At 67.8% G+C, this 14,286-nt stretch overlaps 1 protein-coding gene and 1 long non-coding RNA gene across 2 annotated transcripts; one reads left to right on the top strand and one right to left on the bottom strand.

Annotated features, from left to right (window-relative positions):
• Window positions 1–475: 475 nt before the first annotated feature.
• Window positions 476–5,478, bottom strand: LOC122908264. The gene is made up of 3 exons (XR_006384947.1): window positions 5,423–5,478; window positions 2,643–2,781; window positions 476–1,704 (listed from the first exon to the last, which is right to left on the bottom strand). It is a non-coding gene; the product is annotated as an uncharacterized LOC122908264 (long non-coding RNA).
• A 393-nt stretch (window positions 5,479–5,871) lies between these two features.
• Window positions 5,872–14,031, top strand: POFUT2 (protein O-fucosyltransferase 2). The gene is made up of 9 exons (XM_044250809.1): window positions 5,872–6,005; window positions 6,804–7,054; window positions 9,029–9,173; window positions 9,616–9,726; window positions 11,025–11,091; window positions 11,866–11,991; window positions 12,664–12,844; window positions 13,045–13,168; window positions 13,796–14,031. The coding sequence occupies exons 1-9, from the start codon at window positions 5,872–5,874 to the stop codon at window positions 13,947–13,949; spliced, it is 1,293 nt and encodes a 430-aa protein (XP_044106744.1). The 3' UTR covers window positions 13,950–14,031.
• Window positions 14,032–14,286: the final 255 nt, after the last annotated feature.

Raw genomic sequence — 14,286 nt, forward strand, 5'->3', positions numbered from 1 at the left:
GACCCCTGGGCCCGAGTTTGCAGACCCCACATCAGAACCCTTCACGTTCTAGTCGGGAACAAGAGACGGGGCGCCTGGGGGCTGCGCCGGTGGAGCCTCGACGGCTGATTTCCGCTCAGGTCGTGATCTCAGGGTCATGGGAATCGAGCCCCGCGTCCGGCTCCGTTCCCGGAGGGGAGCCTGCCGGTCCTTCTCCCTCTCTCCTCCCCTCGCTCGTGCACGCTCTCCCGCTTCCTATCACTGAGCTAAACACATAAACGCAACCTTAACAAGGAGAACAACAGGAAGATGCCCGATTTTTCATCTGACTCCTCACAAGCGTAGTAACACAAGGAAATACACGTGATCACGAACACTGAAGGCAGAGATAAGCTACCATTAATCGCACACTCCGAGGGCTGCTTGACTAGGAAAACCCCAATTGGCAAATCAATGGCAAACAGCAAGAATTACAAGTGGCCAATTTTAAGGTCAGTATAGAAAAATAATACAATTTATTAAAACAATAGGTAACATTTATGGGGGAAAGCACACCATTTGCGCTGGCAATAAAGCCCAGGAATGAGCCCAGGAGGAGAAGACCTGACAGAGAAGAAAACCAGAAAACTTCCCCCAAAGTTCTAAATAAGTCGAGAGACCCATTCCCGAGCAACTCCGTGTCACGTCAGTGGCAATGTTCCCGACTGTGCCCAGACTCCCTGCGCAGTCCCAGGAAGATTCCTGTGGGATGGGAGACGTCACCGCTTCTGACGTCACGGGGACGGCCGTGCAGGCAGGCGTGTTTGAAGGGACGCGCGGAAGGGCCTGGCTACAGCGCCGTCCGGAGGAGTGAACTGTGTCCCGGGCCGACGCTGGCAGGTAGGTCCGCGGGTCAGGACCCAAAGGCCAGAGACAGAGAGACTGTTTCACAGATGACGATGGCGGCGTTTCATGCTGGCAAGGACGGGACCCCTTGCCCAGTAAAGACGCTGCGTCCCTCGCTGTGTCTCTGATAAGGACAACCTCACAGCCCACTGGGCTCTGTCCACTCGCCTGATCTGCCTCCCACCGAGCCCAGGGATGCGTGGCCCACCCCCACGGTGGTGGTGTGTCTGTCACCACCTTGTTGAGCAAAAGGAGCCTGGACCTTCTGAAAGGGGCAGAGAAGAGGCTGGGGGGCGGAGACGTCCCCGGCGGAGAAGGGAAGCCCACGGGAGGGAAGGAGCTGGAGGTTGCCGGTGGTCACAGGGTGGCAGAGGACAGCATCAGCCACAGCCTCTGGGCGGAGGGAGGCCTGCAACAGCAGTGACGGGCACAGCAGCGGGGACGAGCCCGAGTCTGTGGTCACCTGGGTGCTGGGGCGGCGGGCCCCCCAGCTCCAGTGCACTAGGCCGCCCGACCATGGGATAAAGGACACCCAGCCTCTCCCAGGTTCTCACGGGCGGGATCTGACCGCAGCCCCCAAGTTTGCCCTGGGCAGGTCTGGAAGAACTCACAACCGTGGCGGGATCCAGGGCCCCAAACCGAGAGCGCAAGGGTCACGTGGAGTCGTCCCCCCAGGGCTCCGTGGGTGGGGTCTCCCTGCAGCCCGCATGAATTCCTGTCCTGCCCTTCGTCCCGAGCCCCCAGACCCCCACCATCTGTGTGTGTTTCCGTTGACGCGATCCTCTGAGAAGGGCCAAGACGCATCCTTGGACACAAGCCTTCCAGACACAAATAAGCAGCCTGTTTCGGTAAAACAAATTACGCACGTTTTGACATTTGCTAGTGTTTTGATTCCAGAAAGGCTGTGGGCCATTCCCAGAGTCCTGGCCCCACCCGCGCACACTCACGGCTCTTCCCACCGTCTCGGGGACCCGGTGGCTCCCCGGCTCAGCCCCAGCAGGAAGCCCACCCGGAAGGCCCACGCGAGGCGCTGGAGTACCCTGAGCCACGAAGGAGGGACCCAGGGCATCTGCAAAGGACGTCCTGAGTCACCTGCCTTGGGGCAGGCCAAGTTGTTTTCCTGAACTGTGGACCGGCCGTGAGGGGCTGACTTTTCACTGGGAGTCTAGCTTCCCCTCGTTGCCTGGAGAGGGGAGAGGCCCTGCGCCCCACACACAGGTCAGCCTCAGGACCCAGCCCCGGGGACCCGCCAGGCAGCGTCCTCCCCGCCACCCGGAGCCAGCATCCCTGCGAGCGGTGCCCCCCGCAGGCCTTCCCCACCCCCATGACCTAGTTCTGAGATGGGTCGGTGGCTTTCCCCACGTGAGGCGGCAGGGTTGTCTCCCAGGCAGCAGGACACAAGTCCAGGGAAAGGCTGTGGTTCTGCCTCGGGGGGAGGTGGCCTGCAAGGTCGCAGGGCGGGAGCACTGAGCAGCACTTTCACTGCGGAGCCCTGGGACTCCCCGGACTGGCCCTTCTGCAGGTCCTGGTCCGCCACCACCCGAGATGACGGTGGGTCCCACTGTGGGCAGGTCCCGTAGGGAAGCCAGACGCACGTGCCGACCGCAGGAATCGGCATGCCTTCACGTCTTGGTCACTTGGTGGCCTGGGTCCCCAGAGCACTGGGGCTGTCCCTCGAGAGCAGTCCTAGCAGGCAGGCCCAAGAGGCTCCTGTTAAAAAGCTCTCGTGGCTCCTGGCCTAACCGGAAGTCCCTGGCTTCTCACCAGCGGTGACTCACCTGGCAGTCAGCTCTGCTATGCATTTCTGGGGACAGAAGCAGGACTCTGCGGCGGGACATTGTGACAGGCAAGGACATAGGGAGCTCCGCACCGTCCAGACACGTCTTGCTCACGGGTCCCGGTAACTCACTCTGAACACTGAAAAGCAGGGCGTCCCTGGTGTGAAAACAGTGTGAACCGGGGTGTGTGCGCGCCCCCCCCCCGCCTCAGCGTGCTTCTCGGCCCCGTCCACACCCACACCCACTTCCCCCAACTGTCTCCCCAGCCCCGCAGCGTCTGCCGCCCACCTCTCCAGATGAAGGACTCGGAGGGGTCTCGGCCACAGTGAGTTACCTCCTGCAGCCCCCGTGGCCCGACCCCCTCCCTGCCCACCCTGGGGTTGTTTCTGCGGACCCAAGGTGGGGCCAGGTGGCCCTAAAGCTGCCCCTTCCCCCCACTCTTTCCCTGGCTCTAGCAGGACCTCCTCCTGGAAGCCCAGCTTCCCGAAGAATCTCTAGGTTCTTCTTTAGAGCCGCCTGCCCTCCACATCCCGGCCACCTCAGGGCTGGGATCTCCCGAGACCCCGGGACTCACACAGCACACCTGCTGGACCCCAGGTCAAAGGGCTTCCCTCTCCTTCTCCCCCTCAGGGGTGGCTCCTGCGGCTCAGCCTTGGGGGAACCTTGGGTGGGAGCAGCTCCCCGCTCTTGGGGGCAGAAGAAACGGGGCCTGGCCCTGTGTGCTCCAGGTCGGCCCTTTCCCCAGCCCCTTCCCTCTGCCCAGGGCCTCCATCCCTGCTGTCAAAGGACTCTCTTGCCCTCTTGTGGCAAAGTCCCCTCCGGCAGATGCGGTAGTGGGGGGGAGGACAGGATGGTGTGAGCTCCGGCTTCACACTGGGGCAGGAAACCTTCAGTATGACTCCCATTGTGCAGGGGAAGAAGGAATTTGGTTATTTTTCTTACTGACTTATTTTTTCTGAGAAAGACTCACAGACCTCTCCTGGGTCATTTCCATAATCCAGAGGTTGAACAGCAACCTCTGGATTACGGGAGAGGGAAGGGGAGGGAGGAGGGGAGGATCGGGAGGAGGGGGAGGGGAGGAGGGAGAGGGAAGGCGGAGGATCCACCCGGTGTCCAGGTGGCGGGTTCAGACAAGGAGCCTGTGGTGACGCATTCTCTGAGTCAGCTCGTCCAGATAAGTCCCCCCAGAGCGCTGGGAAAACATCCATCTGTGGGTGTGCCCCTGAGGAAGCTTCCGGAAGACGTTAGCGTTTGAATTGGTGGACAGACCAAAGATCCCCTTCCCCAGATGGGTGGACTTCACCCAACCCTCTGAGGGCCCGGGTAGAACCAAAAGGAGGAAGAAAGGGTGAATTCTCTCCCCCTTCTTGAGCTGGGACACCCGTTTCATCCTGTGCTCAGACAATGGAGCCCCCGGTTCTCGGGCCTTTGGACTTGGACTGACCAACACCACCCGCCTCCCTGGGCCCCCCGCTTGCCGACAGAGATCCTGGGGCCTCGGGCCTGCCCAGCCCACTGAGCCCATCCCTATAACCCATCTCCTCACACAGATCCACCGGTGTTCCTCTGGAGAACCAAGGGGGGTCCTGATCTGAGCAAACCTGTCGAGATGAAGGGCGTTCTGAAACCACGAGGGGCCCGTGCATGGGACAGCGCACTTGATGTTATAGCATAAATAGCACATTTTTTTGTGAATTAATGATATCGTGGCTGTGAGAAAATGTCCAGTTTTCAGAGATACATACAGAAATACTTCAAGTGGAACAAGTTGATGTCATTGCCAAAAACGTCATTTACTCTAAAATAGTAGAGGCAACACCAGGGGAACAGGCTGGGCGCAGTCGGCATGGTGGGAGGCGCCAGGGTTGTTGGGGGCAGCACACAGGCCCCCACTTCTGTCCTTTCTGTTCTGCGGCTGAAAGGTCAGGACAGACAGTGCTGGGAATAGTCTGGGGACGGCTTTACTGAGACAGAGAAGAACAAGAATCCAGCCCCAGGGACGAGGGCTGAAGGGCAGGTCGGGGGACGGGGGGACGTGCTGCTGGCCCTCCTGGAGCAGAGAACCCGGAGGTGACCTTGTGTGCTCTGCAGGCCGAGGGCAGCCGGCAAACACCTGGTCTGCGCGCTGGACAGTAGAGGAGCTCCGGCAGGCGAGGAGAAGCCCGGAGGGAGCGGGGGTGTGCACGTGTCCACCACTCCGTCCCCCCTCGCTGCCCCCGCCCGCGGGTCCCTACACTGCTGGGCACAGGCTGAGGCCACCCTCCCCCGGCTCGGGACCCAGGATGCATTTCATGCCAGAAACTAGGAAGGCTCCGGTCACCCAAAGGGTCCCCCTCGGGCAGGAGCCACGCGGAGTTAAGCGCCTCCAAGAGAGACAGTGTCCCCGGGGAGCTGCTGGGGGGAGGGGAGGGCGGTGCCGGGAAAGCGAGGGGTGGCCGGAGGGGCCCGGAAGCAAGGCTGCCCCGCACCGCCCTGAGCTTCCTGCGGGACCCCTGCAGCCGCCGCGCAGCCCCACGCGCAGGTCGGTGCAGACCCGGGCTGCCCAGGGACGGGGCGCGGGAGCCGCTGGCCTGCTGACCCCAAGGTCCGGCTCCTCAGATGCAGCTCCCACCCCAGCCGCTCCGGCGTCCTGAGCCCGTCGACACAGAGGGCCGCTGTGCCGCCCCCGAACCGCGGTCTTCCACAGTGAGAACCCCCCACCCAGCGGGAGACACCTCGTCCCCCCGGAAACGGCTCTGCGGGTCACCGGGCCGGGCGGGTCCGCGGCGCGGGGGCCGTACCTGGCCAGCTATGCGGGCCTCGGGTCGGCCCTGCGGCTTGCCGGCCCCGAACCCCGCCGGCCGCCCGCGGAGGCCGAGACCCGCGCCCCGCGCACACCGGCGGGAGCCCACCTCGGTCGCGCTCCGCCCGGCGCGGCCCCGCTCCCAGGTTGGCCCCGCCCCCGCCCCGCCTGGCTCCGCCCACACCCAGGCCCCGCCCCGGCCCTCTGGCTCCGCCCACAGACGCGGGGCCCCGCCCCTAGACCCGCCGCACCACAGGCCCGGCACCTGCCCGGCCCGCGCCCCGCGCCGCCCGCGAGAAACTTCCGCTCCGGGAGACGCCCGGCCTCGGAATGACGCAAGACGCACGCGTGGCGTTGCCGTGGCTTCAGGAGACGCGCGGCGGAGGGCGGGCGGGGGCGCTTCCGGGGCGGGGCGCGGCCGCCGGAAGTGCGTGGCCGCCCGTGGCCATGGCGGCGCTCGGCGTCGTCTTCCTGGTGCTGCTGGAAGCGGCGTCCTGGCCGCCGGCCTCGGGGTCGGGCGAGGAGTTCTGGCCCGGCCAGTCGGCGGCCGACATCCTGTCGGGGGCGGCGTCCCGCAGACGGTGAGAGCGCGGGGCCGCGGGGGCGGGGCGGGGCGGGCTCCACGGCGCGCACCCGCACCCGCACCCCCGCACCCGCACCCGCCGTCGGAACTGCGCCGCGAGCCGGGCTAGGCGGGGGCCGCTGCGGCGTCCCGGAGGCCCCGGAAGGCCGGCTGTGGGTCACGTGGAGCGGCCGGCGCGGGGCCCGGCCCGACCTCCTGGGCGTGTCCGCGCGGGGCCGCCCCTCTGCCCGCGGGAGCGTCCGCGGCGGGAAACGGGTGTCTGCGGTCCAGCCGCTCCCGGGGCTCAGCCCGAGCGGCCCCCGCCGCGCGCTGACGGCCCGGGATGGTCCGCGGGGCCCCTGCGGCTGCGGGCGGGGGTTACGTCCCCGCGTCCTCGGTCGCGGCGGGGTCTGCGCGGGCCCGGGAGCCGCGCGGTGTCAGGGCCGGCGGGCGCGGGCCGGAGCACAGAGCGGGCGCTGCCGGCGACGGTCTTCGCTAGACCTGGGGACGCGTCCCCGCGTCCGCGCAGCGGCTGCTCACGGGTGTCCTGCGTGAACCGACGCGTGTGGAGGCTCTGGCTCCCTCCGGATCCCGCAGACGGGCGGGCTCTGCGGTGACCGCTGAGTGGAGCCGGCGGGAGACCGGACGAGCCCCCGCGGGCCGGTCCTCGGGCTCTTGTGGCCCAGACTCCGCCGGTCGCAGGGCGGGTGGTTGCTGCCCCTCGCCGGCTCCGTGAGTGGTGGGCTGTGCCCGCGCGCTGGCCGCTGCCCCCTCCTCACCCGGAACTGCGCAAGCGCCGCTCTCCTGCCGCCCCCAGGTACCTCCTGTACGACGTCAACCCCCCAGAGGGCTTCAACCTCCGCAGGGACGTGTACATCCGCGTGGCCTCCCTCCTGAAGACGCTGCTGGAGACCGAGGAGTGGGTGCTGGTGCTGCCCCCGTGGGGCCGCCTCTACCACTGGCAGAGCCCGGACATCCACCAGGTGCGCATTCCCTGGTCCGACTTCTTCGACCTTCCGAGTCTCAACAGAAACATCCCGGTCATCGAGTACGAGCAGTTCATTGCAGGTGAGGCCGTGGTCGCGGGCGGTCAGCGGCTGTGTGCGGCCGGGCGCGCTGACCCTTGTGTGCGCGGGGCCTCGCTGCCGTTTCGCACTCACAGTTCGCCGCCGTCCTGCTCCTTCCAGAACTGGTCTAGGGACGCAGATCCGAAGTCTGCGAGCGCATGGCTCCTGCCTCTGAAGCCTGGGGCAGCGGGTGAGCCCGCGCAGGGTGCTCCCACGGCGGTGGGGAGGCTGCCCGTGCAGGGGCCAGGCGGCCTCCCATGCAGAGACGGCCCTGTGTCCCCAAGGGACAGCTGTCTGTGCCCCAGGGGACGCTGACCTGCTGGCATCTCCCTGCGCTGCTGGCGAAGATTCTCGTCATAGTGTGTCTCGTTCCCCTGAATCCTGCTTTTCAGTCTCCACTTTTCAGAGAGCGAAGTCGAGGATCTTCTCAGGGCGAGGGTGTGCGGAGTTCAGCCCTGTGTTTCCAGAAGACACACGCTTAAAAGGCCGCGACACCCTTCTGCTGCCCCCTCAGCCGGGACGAGGGGGGACGAGGGGGCGAGGACGCGATGTGGAGGACCCCCGGAGCTCTGGCCGCCACTGCGCGTCTGCGTTTTCCACATTCTGCTCTCACGGCACCTTAGTCCCCGTCCCTTTGGGCCGTTCCCGTGGCGGGGTCAGTCCCGAGACGGCTGCAGGCATGGGACGATACGGACCTGTTAGAACCTTCGTTCACGGGGAAGAAGCAAACTCTGAGATTTGGAAGAAGCACGTGTGGAGCGCATCCTTCTGGGACCCATGACGGGCGCCGTTGCCGGGCGCCTGGTCTGACCGAGTCTGGGCATCGGCCTCAGACTTGTCTCAGCCACGGGTCATGGAGCCTCCCCGGGAAACAGCCCTTCACCTCCGCACAGGGCTGTGGCCAGGGGGTTTCTTGACAGGCAGATACAGGGACGGGTGTGAGCCTCCACCACGTGAGGTGGTGCTCAGTGGGGGACACGGGTTATGTGGGGTGGGGCGCCCCGTCCCCTCCCTGCTGCTCCTGAAGCCTCAAGCCTGGGGCCAGAGCAGCTGGGGCAGAGAAGGCGGCCATCCTGGGTGACATGCCGCGGGCGGGCGGACCCGCTTGGCCTCCACCTGCCCAGCTGTCTCCCTCTACAGAGGGGGAGGGAAGGGAGCCTGTCCTGGGACCTGCTGCGGGGACACGTGCAACAGGGCAGCGGGCCTCTTGGCCTTCCTGTGACTGGGGCCTCTGGAGCTCCAGGACCAGACCCCACCCGCAGTGCAGCCAAGCGAGGGGGAGGGTGGAGGAGACAGCAGACTTGCACTCGGGGCGGCTCTCTTGTGGCCGGGCTCCGCTCCCCCGTCTTCGTGAACACTGTGCGCGTGGCCAGCAGGTTCCGAGGGGAGGGGGTGCCGTGGCAGGGCGGACGCGGACTCCTGCTCTCCTGGGGCTCCCGTGGGGAGCGGGGAGGCGGAAGCCAGGTGACCGGGAGGAGGACCCGGATGGCGAGGACTGGCTCGGAGAAAATGAGAGCGGGAAGGGCAACGGGCTGTGGGGCGGGAGGCTGTGGCTAGCTGGTGTCCTGGGATTTAAATGGCTTCCTGAGGGGTCAGGGTCAGCCCTGAAGGGAGCAGTCCCCACGAGGCTGGTCCCTGCAGGGAGGGGAGCGTGTGCTGGCAGCGTGGGGGACAGCACGCGTGGGGCCCGTGGCTGTCGTGAGGACCGGGAGCGTGGGGTGGCGAGGGCAGGCCCAGCGGCTGGAAGCGGGGGCAGGTGAGGAGCCCCTGAGAGCAAGCAGCAGCGTGAGCTCCGCCGCCCCAGGCAGCGCCTCTCCGCCTTCTGGGACCTCGTGCCCTGATGCCGCTGCGTCCCGCGTCTGCGTCCGTGAGCTCTCCGCGGTGCGCGGGAAGGAGGGGCCTTAAAGGACAAGGTGGTTCTCGTGCCGCACCCGTTTCTGGTTCTCGTCACGCGGTTGTCCTTGGCCTGTTCCAGAGTCCGGCGGGCCCTTCATCGACCAGGTGTACGTCCTGCAGAGCTACGCGGAGGGGTGGAAGGAGGGGACCTGGGAAGAGAAGGTGGACGAGCGGCCGTGCCTCGACCCGCTGCTGTACTCGCCGGACAAGCACGAGTACTACAGGTGCGGCGGGGCGGGGCCGCGGCAGCCACGGTGCTCAGCTCGCCCGGACCCCTTTGCCGTCAGGAGACCTGCCCGCGGCGGGCCGTCCCCCCAGCAGCTCCCGTGGACAAAGCCTCCGAATGGCTGGGGGCTCGGAACTCCGCGCTCCGGGAGGTCGTGGCCGGGGCGCGGCTGTTCTGGGGCCGTTACTGCCCGGGCTCTGGCCAAGAGGCCCCGTTTGCGTCCCATTCCCGCCCCTCTGCGCGCTCTGCCGGCCGCAGTTCCCCGAGCGGCCCCCCGACCCCGTGGAATCGGATGGGGGTCGTGGTTTCTTCGCAGGATCTCAGGAGAGCATCACTGGCCGGAGTCCCGAGCGGTCGCTCTTCCCCGAGAGTGGGGCCGGCGTGTCGGGGTGAAGCCGTCCGCGTCTGGGCAGAGGCTGACGGAGGCTCTTGTTTTCCAGGGGATGGTTTTGGGGCTACGAAGAAACGAGAGCGCTCAACGTCTCGTGTCTGTCCGTCCAGGGGTCGGCTTCCATCATGGCCCCGGTGCTGCTGAGGAACACGTCGGCCAGGTGAGCGCCGCGGGCTCCGTTGGTCACCGGCCGGCGAGGCAGCGCGTGTGTGTGCGTGCGTGTGTGTGCCTGTGTGCGCGCGTCGTCCTGCTGGCGTGGGGATCCCTCTTGGCTGTGGCCTGTGTGGCAAGCACGGGAGAGGTAAACCTCGTCCGCACCCCATACTCGGGCCACGGTGAGGTGGGGCTGAGGGAGGGGGAGGGCGCACGTGTCCCTGGGGAGAACCAGGTTCGGGACTGTCCCCACGCGTGGGTCTCTGCAGCGAGGGCAGCCACGGCCGGCGTCTCGTTCTGCTGCTTGTGGGCGGGGGAGTCGCAGTCACACCGGGATAGCACGGGGCCCGTCCGAGGGGGCGGCGGGCAGGTGTGCAGTCCTGGGGGCAGGGGACAGCGAGGGCTCAGGCCTGACTGGAAGGGAGCAGCGATCTGACCCTCCTCATTCACCGGACCCGGTGATTGCCTGGGTGGCTGACCCGGGGTGAGGAGGTGGCCCACCGCGGCCCCCAGCCACGTCACCCCGGGTCCCACCCGTGCTCGCCTCTGCAGGTGGGTCCCTCGCTCAGCCTCCTCGGAGCTGGACTTCGGAGTGGTCAGAGGGGTGGCCGCGGCCTCCTGCCCGCGCCATCCCCTCCCTGGCACCCTGTCCCACTCGGGACACGGGGACAAGGGCAGAGTAGGAGGCCACACGCCTCTCCCAGACACGTGTCCCCGCGTCCTCCAGGTCTGAGTGGACATGGCCCCTGCTGGTGTGTCCCCTCTGCCCAATCTGATGCTTCAGGCTGTTTGGTCGCCCTGGACGGGGCCTGACGTGGCCTCGCTCTGCAGGGGAGCAGTTGAGCGCTCTCGCAGGGGGGCGAGCCTGCGCCTCGAGCAGCACGGACAGCTGGGTTCTCGCGGGGGGCTGCGTGCAGATGGGACGCAGGCGTCGTCCTGCGCGGTTTGGCCCTCGGCCGCGAGTCTGGAGAGAACCTTGCAGAGGAACGCGGCTGCGCTCCTGCTGGGCCCCCGCGGCGCCGTCTGTCTTACCGTCGGCCTCGTTGCACCTGTTTTGTGTCTGGTGTGGGTCGTCCCGGGGCCTTGCTGCTCCCAGGTCAGTGGCTGGGACAGGAGAGGACGACCCCGTCCCCGGACGTGGAGAACTTGCACCCCCGCCCCGGAAGTGTGGGCGGAGCCTCCTCCCCGAGGGGTCCCAGCACGGCCGCGTGCGCCCGGGAGGCGCTCAGCTCGGATCCCGGCGCACCTGGGGCAGCCGGTAGCAGCGGCACCGGCCGTGAGACGCTCCGTGTCGTTCCAAAACAGGTCGGTGATGCTGGACAGAGCCGAGAACCTCCTGCACGACCACTACGGGGGGAAGGAGTACTGGAACGTGAGTGCCCCCCGGGGCCCGCCACACGGCGCGGCGCATCTGTGAACATCTGAGACGGGGGCGCGGCGGGGGGGGCACGGCCGCCGGGGGCACGTGGTCGGCTGGTCGGCGGCTCTCACGGTGGGGCTGTTGCTGTTGCTTCCGATGGCTGCAAGAAACGCAGCCTGCCGCGAGCTCTGGCCCCGCCGCCGCTTGCTGGGGGTGACCGGCTTGTTTGCGTCCCAGGGCGCGTGCCTGGTGCTGTGGGTCGGGCAGGAGCCTGCGGAATCGGGCTTCGTGCCCCCTCCTCGTGGCCGCTGGCTTGTGCTTTGGGGGGTCTGCCCTGTCCGAGGGTTGGGGTGCTCCCGTGGGCGGCTGGGCGGGAGGACCCGAGAGACCCCTGCTCCCTGGACACGTGACGTGGGGGCCTCCCAAGTGGGTCCTTCCCGGAGCACGGAGGGGCCTATGTCATCGCTGCCCACAGGGCCAGCGCCTCCCGTGGGCACCATGGCCCTGAGCTAGTGGTGAGGACAGTGGCTCCCTTCGGTGGGGAGCCCGTCCCTGCGTGTGGGGACCGTCCTGGTGGATCGTTCTGGCTGCGTTCTGGTCACTGGGCTGTCGCCAGCAGACTGAGGAGCGCGTCCGCGTCCGACCTCCACGAGTGCTGGGGCGGCGTCCTGGGGTTCCCTGTCGCAGTCGGGGGCCCGTTGGCGGCCTGGGCTGCGGGGCTCCCGGGCGGGGTGGGCACGACGGGGGCGGGGCGGGGCGCTCGGCAGCGGCTCTCTGCGCCCGCAGACCCGGCGGAGCATGGTGTTTGCCAAGCACCTGCGGGCCGTGGGGGACGAGTTCCGAAGCAAGTACCTGAACTCCACGGACGAGGCCGACAGGACCCCCTTCCAGGAGGACTGGACCAAGATGAAGGTAGCGCCTCCCGCTGCTCACGCAAGGCGCCCGCCCAGGCGCACAGTCACCGAGCCAGTCTCTGGGTAGCTGCGGACGCCCCTCGGGAGGGTCCCCGTGTGCCCGCGCAAGCTCAGGGCGAAGGCTCGGCTCCCTTTCCCCTCGGCAAGCTGGAGGCGCCGCTCTGGGAGTGAGAGCGGACCGGTCCGCGCCGTCTGCCCGGTGGCGCGGGAGCCGCAGAGAGCAGGGACGGTGACGGTGGCGCAGGCGGACGCAGGGTCGTCGGTGTCCGTAGAAGTCACTGGAGGGTCGGGTTTGCACCTGACCGCAGCGGGTAACACGCTGCCGTCCCGAGCGGGCGATGTTCTGCGACGCTTCCGGGGTCACAGGCGTCCCCGCCAGCCTCCGGGCGCTGGTCCCTGGGCGCCTTCCAGCGCAGCGGCGGGATCCCACAGCGGTTACGGGGGCGTGCGGATCGCATTTCTGGGGAAAATGCAGGAATAGGTGGTTTTGGTCATCTAATTTGCACGTTTTTCCCAGAGTCGTGTTTACCTGATGGCGCTCGGATAGAGGGTGTGTGATTCGCCAGTTCGCCGAGACGGGCCCGTGGGCGGGCGCTGCCGTGAGGGGGCTCGCGGTGTCCCGAGGGCTGGCGGCGCCTGACACTCAGCGCTCCCCGTCCTCCTCTGCCAGGTCACGCTGGGCTCCGCGCGGGGGGGCCCGTACCTCGCGGTTCACCTGAGGAGAAAAGATTTCATCTGGGGCCACAGAGAGGATGTGCCCAGCCTGGATGGGGCCGTGAAGAAGATTCGCAGCCTCATGAACACCCACCAGCTGGACAGGGTGTTCGTGGCCACGGACGCCATCAGGGCGGGTACGCGGCTCCGGGTCTGCCGGCCCCCGTCTGCCGGCCCCCGTCCCGTCCCGGGTGGGCCCAGGTGCACCTGCGAGCCCGCAGCATGGCCAGGAGGCAGCGCCGGGTTTCGTGCGGGAGCCTCGGACCTGAGCCGCGGAGCCCGCGGAGCCCCCGGTGCGCGCGGAGCCCCCGGTGACCATCTCTCCGTCGCTCTGCAGAGCACGAGCAGCTGAGGCAGCTGCTGCCGGAGATGGTGAGGTTCGAGCCCACGTGGGAGGAGCTGGAGCTGTACAGGGACGGCGGCGTGGCCATCATCGACCAGTGGATCTGCGCGCACGCCAGGTGCCTCTGCCCGCGGTCGGCCCTGCCGTGGTCCGTCCGTCTCCGTGGCGGTTGGTCCCGTGTGGACTGGGCTGACCCCCAGCTTCGTCTCGAGGCTGTGCTCCCCACCCGCAGCGTTCTCCCCGGTACCGCCATCGGACTGGGTCCCGCCCGTCCCCGTAGGGACCCCACCCGGGACTCTGCTCCCCTGCGCCCGGCCACGCCTCCCGTCACGCGTGTCCCGCGGAGCACAGCTGTGGTCTCCCTCTGTGTGTCGTTGTCGCGGGAGGCAGGCCCACCCCGGGGGAGAGCGGGGGGACCGGGCCCAGGAGGAGGCCAGCACGCTTCGAGTGTGGGGACTGGTTTCTCCGCATCTGTAGGGTCCCCAGAGCCCCTGAGCCCGTGCATGCAGGCCGTGGGGCCGGGGTCCTCTTCTACCTCTGTCCCCAGATCTCAGCCTGGCTCTCAGCACCCCGCCCCCAAGCCCCAGACTGCTGGGCGCTGGCCGCGTTCTCAACTCCCCCATGTGGGACCCGTGGCCACTGCTCCCCGCACGTCCGGCCTGGCCGCAGGGCTGCGGGGTGAGAGGTCAGGCCGGTGGCTGCTGGGCCCCTGGGAGCGGCTCTCATGATTCTGCTTCCTTGGCAGGTTCTTCATCGGAACCTCGGTCTCCACGTTCTCTTTTCGGATCCACGAGGAGAGAGAGATCCTCGGGCTCGACCCGCGGACGACGTACAACCGGTTCTGCGGGGACCGGGAGGAGGCGTGCGAGCAGCCCACGCACTGGAGGGTGGCTTACTGAGCCGCCGGCTCCTCGTGGGCCCCGCGCCCGGGACATCCGCACACGTGGCCTCGTCTTGCTCTCAGCGCCCGTGTGGCCTTGGGGTCACGTTGGCCCCGGCAGGCAGGCAAGGCTGCCCCGCCATCGCTTCAGGGTCACGGTCCCCGCCCACAGCCACGTGAGCCACGGCACACGCCCGTTGTCGGTGTTTCCCCCGCCGTGGGCTGCCTAGGGCTCCGCTGCTGGCCGGGCCGGTGTGATGTGAGGAGGTGCGGGGGCTCGGGCTCCTGGAGGGCGTCCGGATCCCCACGGGCCTGCTGCGTTTCAGCCTGCCCATCCTGCACTTGGACCCGCGGGA

Source organism: Neovison vison, chromosome 6, assembly GCF_020171115.1.
Source record: "Neovison vison isolate M4711 chromosome 6, ASM_NN_V1, whole genome shotgun sequence".
NCBI classification, from domain to species: domain Eukaryota; kingdom Metazoa; phylum Chordata; class Mammalia; order Carnivora; family Mustelidae; genus Neogale; species Neogale vison.